Below are 13,950 nucleotides of genomic sequence, written 5' to 3'. Positions count from 1 at the left end.
TTTGTACTTAATATGATTATTAATATGATTGGATTGATTAAATCTACCATCTTGTTAACAGCTTCATGTTTCATTCTTTGTTTCCTTTTGTTCTTTTTGATTTTCTTTTCCATTAATTGAACAGTTTTTGTGATTATATTTAGTCTATAGTATGTACTTATGTATAACTTTTTCTTTTTTGTCATTAACTCAGAATTTTCCGAATATATCTTTGTATAATCACAGTCTACTTGCAAATGATATATACTTCATGTGTAATGTAAGGTCTTCACTACTGATATTCCCTGTTTCCCTCCCATACTTTGCTATTGTCATAATTCTATCACATAAGAAATGATATTTTACTATCGTTGCTGTAGACCAGAAGTTGGCAAGCATTTTCTGTAACGGACTACCTAATATATTTTTTTGATTTTGTGAGTCCCTCACTCTCTCTCTTTGCAACCACTCAGCTCTATCCTTATAGTGTGAAAATGGTTATAAGCAATAGATAGACAAATATATAGATGAATTGGCCTGTAAAAGGCAAGATTTGGCTCATGGGTCATAGTTTGCTGATCACTCTTTTCAATAATCAGTTGTTTTTCATAGTTATTAAAAGTAAGAATGGTTTTTACATTTATTCCATTTCCAGTGTTCCCCATCCATATTTTAATGTAGATCCAAGTGTATGTCTAGTATCATATTGTTTCTCTCTTAAAAATTTATTTTATCTTGTTTTACTGGTCTCCTTGCAATGAATACTTTCAAATTTTGTTTGTAGCCTTTATTTTGAAAGATGTTTCATCAGCTGTGCAATTCTCAATGGGCAGGTTTTTGAGGATTGTTTTCTTTTGGAATTTTGAAAATTTACTCCATTTCTTTTTTTCTTTCTTTTTCTTCTGTCTTTCATGGTTTCTGATGGGTAGCCTGCCGTAATTTAAAAAAATCTTTTTATATCCTCATGGATGGATATGTTTTGTTGTTGTTGTTTTCTGGCTGCATTTAATTTTTTTCTTTTTTTTCTTTTTTATATTTTGGTTTTTAGCAGTCTAAACATGATATGGTTAGTTTTTACTCATGTTGTTTTTTGGTATTTATCCTTCTTGGTGTTCTCTGAATTTTTTAATCTGTTGCTTTATGTCTTTTATTAATTTTGCTAAATTCTTAGTGATTATTCTTATTATTTTTTGAGACGCATTCCCACCCTGTCGCCCAGGCTGGAGTGCAGTGGCGCTCAGCTCACTGTCACTGCAACCTCCGCCTCCTGAGTTCAAGCAATTCTCCTGCCTCACCCTCCCAAGAAGCTGGGACTACAGACACGCTGCACCACGTGTAGCTAATTTTTGTACTTTTAGTAGAGACAAGGTTTCACCATGTTGGCCAGGATGGTGTCAATTTCCTGACCTCGTGATCCACCTGCCACTGCCTCCCAAAGTGCTGGAATTATAGGCGTGAGCCACCATGTCCAGCCTGGTTATTTTTTCAAATAAACTTCCTACTTCTGGGTTTCCAATGACATGTATACTAGAACTTTGATGTTTATCTCACAACTGTAAAATGCATTGTTCTATTCTTTTCCCCAGTCTTTTTTCTCATTATGGTAATTTGGCTAAGGTAATTTCTTTTGACTTGCCTTGAAGTTTCCTGATTGTCTTCTCACCTCTGTTAATTCATCTTTTAAATAGTTTTTCATTCCTGGCATTTCTGTTTTATTTGTTCTTACAGTTCCCACGTCTCTGCTGAAATTTCTTGCCAGATCTTGTGTGTTAGCTACTTTTCCCATTAGATCTTTTAAGATAGTCATTACAGTAATTTTAAATTCTCTCTATGATGATTCCAACATGATATGTGAGACTGGTTCTATTGATTGCTTTGTCTGTTGGCAGTGAATTGTTTTTCTTGTTTTTTTTCTGTTCCTTGTAATATTTTGTTAAAAGTGTGTCACCCTGAGTAAGACAGTGAAAATTGTGTTATGTCTAGAAATGAGCTTGCGTTTTTTTCTCTTAAAGCTTTAGTTTGAAAGAATGTTTGAGATGTTCAAAAGAGGCTCTAAGTTTCCTATGAACACATAACAAGTTTTCTGGGGCTCAAGGTATCCAAATTTATCTATCATTATACTGTCTTCTTGTTATTAAATGTTATTTATAATCACTTTTTAGGTGTTTTACTGTGCGTGATGCATTCTCTCATTTGTGCTTTTTAAAACAGACCTTATCCTCCGTTTTACAGATGTGGAAACTTAAGTAAAATAACTTGCCTAAAGATACACATCTATCAAATAACAGAATAAGGACTCAATTCTCTAGGCCTGTCTGATTTTTATACCGTGTATTCTTAACTGTTATCTGATTTCAGTGCATCACTTTACTAACAACAACAACAAAATTAACTATCAGTAATATTGAAGGTCCTGTAATAAGTGACATGGAAGGGTGACATAAGCAATATGACATGAGTTTTTGCATTTAGTTTGCTCGTATTTCAAGAATGGACTTCAAAGAGCATCCTAGAGTTTGCTAAGCAATTAGGATGACAGAAATACCGAGTAGTAGATTTTACTTTTAAGTGATACTCAGTTGGCTTATTTTATAGACACTTCTCTGGTTACTATCAAGGATTCACTGCCATTGTAAATTCCCAACACTCCTCAGAAGTAAGACAATCACTGGCGTGGTTCCCAGGCTAGTATTTATTCAGTGTCACAATCCAAAAGACACTGTATAATGATTAATTGAACTGTGGATAGAGTTAGATATCTGGAAGTCATAATTGATGGAATAAAGAAGCTGAAACATAACAACATCGTAAGAAGAAAGAGCATTCCTCCAAAGCCATAGAGTATACTTACAAAGAGGATAAAAGAGGAAGAGAAATTACTAGACCAAGAATGGAGTGGTTAATTAGGAGAATCAGAATAATATGGCAGTGCTATCCAGTAGAATTTTCTGTGATGATGAAAATGTTCTCTATCTGTGCTGCCTAAAATAGTAGATATATACTCTCATATGTGGCTACTGAACACTTGAAATGTAGCTAGTTGAGTGTGCAAGAAAACTTAATTCTTTTAAATTTTAATTTATATGGTAGATATGGGTATTATTTTGGACAGCATAGGACTAGAATGTAATCAAGCTTGAGGAAGAGAGTAAAGAAGTGGTGGAATGGAGATGATAGTCTTAAAATGGATAAGATTGGCTGGGCGCAGTGGCTCACGCCTGTAATCCCAACACTTTGGGAGGCTGAGGCGGGAGGATCACGAGATCAGGAGATCGAGACCATCCTGGCCAACATGGTGAAACCCCATCTCTACTGAAAATACAAAAATTAGCCTTGTGTGGCAGTGGGCGCCTGTAATCCCAGAGGAGGGATTCTATCTGTAATCCATAGAATGAGGCAGGAGAATCACTTGAACCTGGGAGGCGGAGGTTGCAGTGAGCTGAGATTGCGCCACTGCACTCCATCCTGGCAACAGAGCAAGATTCCGTCTCAAAAAAAAAAAAGTTGCTAAAGCTCATGTGTGTGTACATATGTATGTGTGTGCTAGGAAAGGGGTATAGTTGAAGAGGGAGGGAAAAAATGTGAGAAAAAAACAGAGAACATTGTAGTTTAAGGAACCAATATTTATCGAATACTGTAGTCTAGTTAATGGAATTCTATGTGTGTACTTAAAATATATCCTGAAAGGTAAGAATTATCTGTGTTTTGATGGTGAGGCCACAGAAGCAAGAACTTAACTTGCCCTTAGTTCTTGTAGCTGATAAGTGGTGAGATACTTGAATACATGTTCAAAGCCCATGCATATTCTGCTATACTGCCCTGCCTCTCACAAAAAGAAATCAAAGAGTAGTAGATGAATTAGGAAAAGGACAAAAGTCACAATTTTTCAAGGTAAGTGCTTTTTATCTTTTCTCTCTTAAACTATGAAGGTAATTTTTAGAAGTGTGTGTAATGGCAATATTTGAAGTTGTTGCATGTTGTTGCTGTTGTCTTGTTTCTGCTGATTCTTGTGCATGATGTTTTATTCTTTGTGTTCTTAATTATCTTTGATTGTATACTATTTATTGTTCTTTAAAAAATACTTTTTGTAAATAATTTGAGGCCTAGGAAGAAGATGCCTTCCTCCAGAAAGGATTGTCTTTTGCTTCTGCCTGGTGTGACTGTTTAGAATACCATTTCTGGGTTACCTTAAATTAGGTCTAAAGCTAGAGGACTGTACAAGCACTGTGAACCTGCAGTTTAATTCACTGTTTTTGAGAGTTGGTTTACTTCTACGAATTTTGCTTGGGGCAAACAGACCTCGTTGCTCACTTATCTTTCTGGTTTCACATTTTACCTTCAATTTGGCTAGGAAATTTCTTACTCTCTTCAGCTCTTTGACTCTAAGACATTTTCTCCCCATGTTTTATGTAATAATGGTTATTTTCATGGAGAGTGCTTGGTCTACTATTAGACCAACTGTTATTTTAAACTAGTCCACTCAGGAATCTTGTTTTGTTTTTACTTTTATGGAATAATGCTTTGCTTATAATTTTCAGATTCATGGCATAATCTTTCTGTTGTTTAATGTTTATTTTTTTCTCATTTTGTTTCTTTTATTTTTTGCACAATTTTTTGGTAGGTCCCATGTTTAGAAAACTTTTGTTGTCATTCTTATTTTCATTGATGATACTCTTCTTACAAGCTGAGCTAGTAATCTTACAAGATTATAAGTGATTGCTTATAAAATGTTGTATTAATTGTCTCCAGACACTTTTCTCACCAGCATTCCTCTCTAGGATATGCCTTCCTCTGGCTAGCCAGTTTCCCTCAAGCCTCATATGTTACAGGTTATTTTTCTATCTTTTGCTCTAGTTGCCATTCTTATTTTCAGAGTGGATAGGGGACATAAGGATTATTTTTCCATTAACTTTGATTTTGTTGTCCTAATGGGACTTACTTATTTGTACATGGCATGGCTAGCACAAAACTTAGGTCTTAAAATTTGTTTCTCTGGCAGTTTCTTACCTTCAATTTCTTAATTTCCTCATGCTTCTCTTTTGGTACTATTGTTATTTATTTCCCTACCTTAAAGAGTCTGTTGATTTATCTAGAAATTTGTGCCATCTTTCTGATGACTGTCCATTTCTTTGTATATATAATGAGGCTTTGAATTAATTGATCTTAAATATTCTGTCTCCGGTTAGTGATTTCCATGTAATTTATGCTTCCAACACATAATTTATAAGTTCAAAAATAGGCAGGCACTACATAGAGGAAGAGTAATTATTTTACTATGTTAGAATCTTCTGTTAAAAGGTATTGAACTACACAAAAACAGCGTATAAATGTTTATGGCAGTTTTATTCACAAGTGCCAAAAATTGGAAACAACCAAGATGTCCTTCATTAGGTGAATGTATAAACATACATACAATGACTTATTATGCAGCAGTAAAAAGAAATGAGCTATGAAGTTATGAAAAGATATGAAGGAACCTAAAAATTCAAGTTGCTAAATGAATGAAACCAGTTCTAAAAAGCTACATACTTTATGATTCCAACTGTATGACCTTCTGGAAAAGGCAAATTATAGGCAGCAAAAAGCTTAGTTATTGCCAGGGGTGAGGGGGAGAGGGAACAGGGATGAATCAGTATAGCGCAGGAGGTTTATGGAGCTGGTAAAACTAGTTTGTCAGCTACTGTAATGGAGGACATATGGTATAATAGATTTGTCAAAACCTGTTGAACTGTGCAACACAAAATGTGAACACTGATGTAAACTATGGACTTCAGTTAATGAAAATCTTTCAATATTGGGTCATCAATTGTAGCAAATGTACCACACCAATGAAAGATGTTAATAATAGGAAAAACCGTGTGGAGGGTAGGGGCAGGTAGGAGGAAGAGTATATGAGAACTCTATACTTTCTTTGCTATTTTTATGTAAACCTAAAACTCGAAAATGTAAAGTCTGTTCACTTTTACAAAAGCATATTAATGCCTGATCAAGAGGTCATCAATATTGACAAAGTGATCAAATAACCATATGTATTCTGAAGGAACTTAACAAAACCACCTCGTGTAAATATGTTCTTTTATTGTCAACTATTTGGTACTTACTCTGCCTTTTTAAGAATATCTGCATTCATGTTCTTGTCTTTTCCCTTTCTTTTCGGTCTTTTCTATTAGGTGTACTAGCCCTCTCTTGGTACCCACCTGATGTAAATGATGAAAATGGAGAACCTACTGATAACTTGGTACCCACTATTTTGGATAAAGCTCATAAATATAACCTGAAGGTATTTTATTTTCAAGCTACACATAAGTTAATTCTTTTGGACAAGAGGATAGTAATAATAATTTTTGAAATAGTAATTTTAATTAAAAATGATAATGACTTAGAATCTCTTAAATACTATATTTCATAAATAAACTTTATATAATAATAGGAATTTCAATCTTATCTAAATTATATTTTAGAGATTCTTTACTGTTTCTAATCATGTTTTATATTTATTTATAGTATATATATATTTATATTTATATATTTATAACAGGCCTACATTCAATCCTGGCTCAGCCACTCTGTAGCTTTATGTCTCAGTTTCTTCATCTCTAAAATGGAAATAGCAACAAAACCTTCCTTACACACAGAATGGTTATAAAGATTATATGAGATGATTCATGTAAAACATAGATTCCTGTCTGGCACAGAGTAAGCATTAAGTAAAAAAACTTAGTGCTTATTTAAATTATTTAAAGAAGGTAAAATATGGTTATCTTAACAGATACTGAAAATTTTAGGAAAGAAAAATTCATGTTAATAAAGTCCTTAGTAACCAAAGTTCTTTAGCTTGATAATGGGTATCTCTTAGTAGCTTATTTTAAACACTGTATCTGATGGAGAAAAAGTAGTGTCATGCTCAACCAAGATCAGTACAAGATTACAATATTATTTAGTGCTGTTACGGAGACTCTAAACAAGCAGTTCGACTAAAAAATGCAAAAAGAATAAATAGTTCTAAATAAAATATGGTTTTTTTCTTTCAAATGACAAATACTTACAAAACCCCTGAAAACTCTAAAAACTATGAAAAATAATTCGGTAAGGTGCGTGGAATGAAAGCATGTACATTTTAGTAAGATTCCTCTATTACAGAACAAAATGGGAAAGTGTGTATTGAAAATAGCATCAAATATATATGCAAATAAATCTTCAGCATTTTATCAAAAGATATGGAAGACCTGCATAAATGACTTCCCATGACTTTGATGAGAAGATTCAAATTGCAGAAATAACCATTCTCACATTTTTCTTTCTTTTAATAACTTTTGTAAACTTAATGTAATCCCAATTAGAAATTCTGATGAGATTTTAAACACAGAATTTAACAAACTAATTTCAGAGTTTATAAATATGTTGGAATCAAGTAAGTCTTAAAGTTTTTAATGAGGGGAAAAATTTATCTTCTCGGATAACAATATATACTATAAATTGATAGAAATTAAAGAATATAACATTAGCCTCAGTTTGGAGAAAGAGATGGATACAGAGTCTTGGCACTTAATATAGGAATCTAGTATGTAATTCAAAAAATCATTAAAAATCAGTTATAAAAAGAATATTTATTCATGATCTTGCCCTCAGGAAACTGCTTTATTTTATTTTATTTTATTTTTTTATTTTTGGTATTATCTTCTCTGTTCTGTGTCCTTGGACATTTTTGTTTCATATCAGGTAACTCTTATTCTCTGCTTGCTCATGTTTCTTAGAGTTTTTCCTTCTTGTTCAATGTGTTGTGTTTGCAAATCTTAATGAAAATGTCAGGTTGAGCACAGTGGCTCACGCCTGTAATCACAGCACTTTGGGATGCCAAGGTGGGCGGATCTCTTGATGCCAGGAGTTCAAGACCAGCCTGGCCAACATGTTGAAACTCCATCTCTACTAAAATACAAAAAGTAGCTGGGCATGGTGGTGCACACCTGTAGTCCCAGCTACTACTCAGGAGGCTGAGGCACGAGAATTGCTTGAACCTGGGAGGCAGAGATTGCAGTGAGCTGAGATTGGTGCCGCTGCACTCCAGCCTGCACGGCAGAGTGAGAGTCTATCTCAAAAAAAGGATTTAGGGTCTTTTAACTAGAGACCCATTACCGTTACCCTGAGTTCTCAGATTGCAACCACTCTTAAAATTTGCTGAATAGTTTTATTTGCTCTGTAACTTCTTGCAGTTATATTCTAATGGAAGACAATCTGGTTTGTCCATTAGTGGTAATTGATCCCTGTAAGATATGTTATGGACCACTGTTGAAATATTTCATTTCAAATAAAAATATGAAACATTAATTTTGTCTTAATTTTCTTTTCGCAGCCTAGAGATTGAGTAGTTATTGGAGAATAGAAGTGGAACTCTAGGGAGTGAGAAAGAGCTAAATAGGCAAGCATTTTTTTGTTCCTGTCCATAAAGCTGCTGCTTCTTTCTAATTTACTATCCTGAAACTGTTAAGACAGCATCTCTCAAATTAGCTGTCTAGCAAGACCTGTCACCTGCCGTGTCCCTTGGTGCCTTTCAGTGAGTTCTTACTGGCATTTGAAATCTGCAAATAGGCAAGCCTCCAGGTTCTGGCACCCAGGCGGAGGTTGGGTAAGTGATTGATTTATCTTCCACAAAACAAGTCCAAGAGCTGCTCCTCTGGCCCGGCCCTGCCAAAATCCTGGAAGATGGGAGCTCAAGAAACTGGCTATTTTAGTACTTTCAGGAAGTTTTTAAAGAGAAAATGAAATTGTTACGACATATGAAGATTGGTTAGCTTTTTCTCCTGTTTAAAGCGTCTGTGTAGAGAAGGAGAGTGTGGCAAAGAGCTCGACCACTGATTGCCTATTTAATGTTGCCAACGTACTTGATCTCTCTGTGCTACAGATTTTATATCTAATGATCAGAAAAACTTGGAACGTGATAGAATGATGTTTTCCAAAATTTTCAGAACAGTTTCTTGGCCTCGTGTCTGGTGAGGAACTATGTATAGACAAAGAATAGACCTGGAATCATGAGGCTGGAGCTTGTTCCAACTGAGTACCTCTGGAATCTTATTAGTTCCTTGATCTTCTTGGCTTATCCCCTTCATTTGTACAATGACAATGAAACCATAAGAAAGTTTTATTTATTAGATTTGTTTATGATTTCTGTTGTTGTGGAACGGACATTTTTCCCAATTCAACAAGATGCAGTAAATCCTGTTTTTTTTTTTTTTTTTTTTTTTTTTTGAGATGGAGTCTCGCTCTGTTGCCCGGGCTGGAGTGCAGTGGCCCGATCTCAGCTCACTGCAAGCTCCGCCTCCCAGGTTTACGCCATTCTCCTGCCTCAGCCTCCCAAGTAGCTGGGACTACAGACGCCCGCCACCTCGCCCTGCTAGCTTTTTTGTATTTTTTAGTAGAGACGGGGTTTCACCGTGTTAGCCAGGATGGTCTCGATCTCCTGACCTCGTGATCCGCCCGTCTCGGCCTCCCAAAGTGCTGGGATTACAGGCTTGAGCCACCACGCCCGGCCCCTGTTTTTTTAAAGAATGGAAAACTTTCCCTTTTCTTGCTAATATAAGGAAATTTTAATGTTTAATGAATGACAATACCTTACTAGAATTATTTAATGTGCTAAGGCAATCCGATAGGAAAAGATTAATGATGTTGTAGATTGTGTGCTGACAAATTGTAGCCTCCAGTGCACGTAACTGACCACGTCTAAAACTTTAAGTGTAAAATGCGTTCATTAGTAACATCTCTTTTTTCTTGCTAATCTTCAAAGCATGGCAATACTGTGCCCTTTTTCCACCATTTTGATTAATATTAATTAGCTTACCCCCCACCCCCAAAAAACCCTTCCATGTATAAATTTTATTTTTAAAATATTCTAATGGTTTTAATGTTTTAATTCTCCTTTTTTGTTGATGTCTCTCTAGTTTTTTTTTTTTTGTTTTTGTTTCTTTTTCTACTTTTTGAGGTAAAAATAATTTTTATTTTTATTCTTTTTTATTTAGGGATGGAGAATTCTTTTTTTTTTTTTTTTTTTTTTTTTTTTTTTTTTTTTTTTTTTTGAGACGGAGTCTTGCTCTGCCGCCCAGGCTGGAGTGCAGTGGCCGGCTCTCAGCTCACTGCAAGCTCCGCCTCCCGGGTTCACGCCATTCTCCTGTCGCAGCCTCCCGAGTAGCTGGGACTACAGGCGCCCGCCTCGTCGCCCGGCTAGTTTTTTGTATTTTTTAGTAGAGACAGGGTTTCACCGTATTAGCCAGGATGGTCTTGATCTCCTGACCTCATGATCCGCCCGTCTCGGCCTCCCAAAGTGCTGGGATTACAGGCTTGAGCCACCGCGCCCGGCCGGGATGGAGAATTTTTAGGGAATGAATTCATCTCACAGTTAAGCTTTTGTTCATTCATCTTGATTATATAATGTTTTTACTAATATTAGTCATTAAATATTTTGTAATTGTAATTTTGATTTGTTAACTTCAACCAAGAGTTATTTTAAGTAAGTGCCTTTTAAATTATAAACAAACATGCAAGAAAAGGACATGATTGGCGCTTTATTTAGTTTTCATTATCTTTAGCAAATGTGACTAGGTTTTTTTTTTTGGAAGTGTAAATGAGTGAAAGTAAAATTTAAATCTTGATTTTTCAAAGCGATTTAGTTTCTGTACTTTTAAAGTATACTTGTCTGCATGTTTGCTAGAGCAAAGGCTGTTGCACTTATAACCATCATTGGTAGGCTGGTTTTGCAGAGAGTATAAAAATCAGGGCTGGATTCCTTCCTCTATGTGCTCTCTATCCTGCACCATTAAGAACAATGGAACAGTTTTTTGAGTGAGACATGATAGAGATGTTTGTTAGATACTGTCATTGTTTAGCAAATATTCTGGTTTTCCTTCCCCTCCATGCAGAATAAGTATACTTCCTGCCCTGTTGTTGGGTTTGGTCTTATGGCTTGCTTTGGCTGATGAGATGTGAGAAAAGATAATGTATGGTATGCGCTTACATGATTATACTCCTATTCTCTTTTATGAGAAAAGCATGCCCCCTTCTGTCTAGGGCTCAGAATGACAGACACATGAGCTGATTTGAACCAGCCTGGAGCAGAGCCATCATAAGCCAATTCATAGATTTTATGTTCAAAAAGCAAATGTTTGTCTTTTAGAGCCACTGAGATTGTGGGGTTGTTACGTGGCATTATTTAATCAAAACTTGAGTGAATTAAATCATTCATCTAAGTAAAGAAAAATTGGGCAGATTCAGTGATTTTTTTGCTCAGGATTATAGGGGAAAGAACCAACTCAGCCCAGGTGATCTTCTTGCATTTTAATAAATTTAGTATGTTATTTTAAAGTAGCGTATTTTCTTTCTACTTTATGCAGAAATCACATTTCTTATACTAGGTTTATCAATATCCATTATTTCTTTGCATATGGCTCTAGAGTCATTTTATCTGCTTTTCAGGCTTATGCCGATTTCGACCATGTGATACATGCATATAAGTATGTCTGTGATTCTTTTTTAAATGATTTTCACCTACATTTGAAACGTGTTATATTAGTCATGGCCTCTCGTTTTTCGTTTTCCTTGTTAAATGAATATTGTGAATTCGTGGCAAAAACTTTGGGAATCTTACCTAAATTCAGTATAAATGGTAGACTTAAGAGTTTAACTGTTGTTCGTTTTTGCATGCAAATCATTAGTCCATTTATTTATGCATGCATTCATTCATTTAGTGCCTGCTACGTGTCAATGCAGTCCCAGATGCTGACAATATTACGAAGAAGGATAAAGTATTATCTCTGTCCCTAAAATGCCTTGTAATCTACTGGAGGTCAGACACAAAGACAAGTAAATTTCAGGAAGAGGAAAGTATGAGCTATTATGGCACCACCTAGGAGTAGGAAGACCTACCTCATTTTTGTTGTGGCAGGGGATAGGGGAGTGTGCAGGGGTGAAGGTAGGGAATGGAGTTGGAGGAGAAAAATATCAGATTTTCATTTAAGAAAGTTCATTTTGTTTATTAAAATTTATTAAAGTTATTAAAATGCAGGGTAGGGAAGAGACAGAAAAGGTCAAAATTAAAAACATGAAATGAGGGAATGTTTATATTCTTATTCTCTAAAGATAGACATTTCATTTTATATATAGAATTCTATTATTTTAAAATTGAACTAATCGATTTTTCTAAATGGAATAGAGAGATGGAGACTAGATCACATCATTAATTAAAATTGCAAAGTAATTTTATTATAATTAAGAAATTAGAAATACATGAGGGAAAATTTTAAATGTTTTGTATTTATCAATAATAGCTTTTTGCATTTACTGCAAATATATTGATCTGTGCTTTTCAAAAATAGCATGCATTTGTTGTTTGCAACTGTAAAAGCAAATTCATTTTGATATGGGATATTTCAAGTTAGATATTGCTTAAATACGGTGTCCTTTATGTATAACATGGAAATTTAAAAACACAGTGATGTATCTGAAGGAAGAATTACCCAAGGAAACATTATATAATAGTAATACCTATACACTTGGTAATTTGCTTTCAACTGAATTTAAAAAGCAAATACCAAAGTTATTGAGAAATCTAACTGCCCTAGCAGTTACTACCCTGGCAATACTAACAAGGTGCAAAAATGAATTTGACTAAATTTTTTATGACAAAAACTTATTTTTGTAATATTACTGTAATTCATTTAAAGTAGAAAATTGCGGCCGGGCGCGGTGGCTCAAGCCTGTAATCCCAGCACTTTGGGAGGCCAAGACGGGCGGATCACAAGGTCAGGAGATCGAGACCATCCTGGCTAACACGGTGAAACCCCGTCTCTACTAAAAAATACAAAAAAAAAAAAAAAAAACTAGCCGGGCGAGGTGGCGGGCGCCTGTAGTCCCAGCTAATGTAGTCCCAGCTACTCGGGAGGCTGAGGCAGGAGAATGGCGTAAACCCGGGAGGCGGAGCTTGCAGTGAGCTGAGAACCGGCCACTGCACTCCAGCCTGGGCGACAGAGCGAGACTCCGTCTCAAAAAAAAAAAAAAAGAAATAGAAAATTATATTTTTATTAAATATTATTTAACTTTAAAATTGATTATGTGAAAACAAGTAGCATTGATTAATGTAAAATATATTTTGCTTTAATTGGGTAATTGAAAACAGAGGAGTTTCATATTGCAATAGAAGTCTCTAGTTCCATAAATACCTCGTAGAGCCTGAAACCTGAAATTAAAACAGTATCACTAAATTTATTAGACTACCATAAAGATTTTTAATTGATGTTAGTAAGTCAGTAAAACTAGGAATAAAAGTGAAAATCCTCATTCTTTGTTTTATGAATCTGAAATAGATTGTCGTCTAAGAGAAGTATCTTCTGTATTTTTTACCTTACTAGTTAGAAGTGGTATACAGAATGGTTTTACTAGCCATAATTTGTTTGTCTTGATTTATGTATAGCCAACCTTAAGTTAAAAAATTTTAGTCTGTGCACAGTATTTTAAAAATACTTGGCCGGGGGCAGTGGCTCATGCCTGTATTCCCAGCACTTTGGGAGGCCAAGGAGGGTGGTCACAAGGTCAGGAGATCGAGACCATCCTGGCTAACACAGTGAAACCCGTCTCTACTAAAAATACAAAAAATTAGCCAGACGTGGTGGCGGGCGCCTGTAGTCCCAGCTACTGGGGAGGCTGAGGCAGAGGCAGGAGAATGGCGTGAACCTGGGAGGCGGAGCTTGCAGTGAGCCGAGATCGTGCCCCTGCACTCCAGCCTGGGCGACAGAGTGAGACTCCATCTCAAAAAAAAAAAAAAAAAAAAAATAGTGGCCGGGCGCGGTGGCTCAAGCCTGTAATCCCAGCACTTTGGGAGGCCAAGACGGGCGGATCACAAGGTCAGGAGATCGAGACCATCCTGGCTAACACGGTGAAACCCCGTCTCTACTAAAAAATACAAAAAAAGAGCCGGGCGAGGTGGAGGGC

General features: G+C 35.6%; 1 protein-coding gene across 3 annotated transcripts in view; it reads left to right on the top strand.

Annotated features, from left to right (window-relative positions):
* Positions 1–13,950, top strand: part of MANEA (mannosidase endo-alpha) — a 32,847-nt gene that overhangs the window by 13,460 nt on the left and 5,437 nt on the right. For all 3 annotated transcript variants that reach the window (XM_010370929.2, XM_030929432.1, XM_030929433.1), the window contains one exon: positions 6,150–6,259. In XM_010370929.2, the coding sequence (XP_010369231.1) occupies positions 6,150–6,259 (110 nt within the window). The remainder of the gene's footprint in view (positions 1–6,149; positions 6,260–13,950) is intronic.

Source organism: Rhinopithecus roxellana, chromosome 4 (genome assembly GCF_007565055.1).
Source record: "Rhinopithecus roxellana isolate Shanxi Qingling chromosome 4, ASM756505v1, whole genome shotgun sequence".
NCBI classification, from domain to species: domain Eukaryota; kingdom Metazoa; phylum Chordata; class Mammalia; order Primates; family Cercopithecidae; genus Rhinopithecus; species Rhinopithecus roxellana.
Note: the sequence above shows the minus strand (reverse complement) of the source record. Positions and strands in the feature narration are given on the sequence as shown.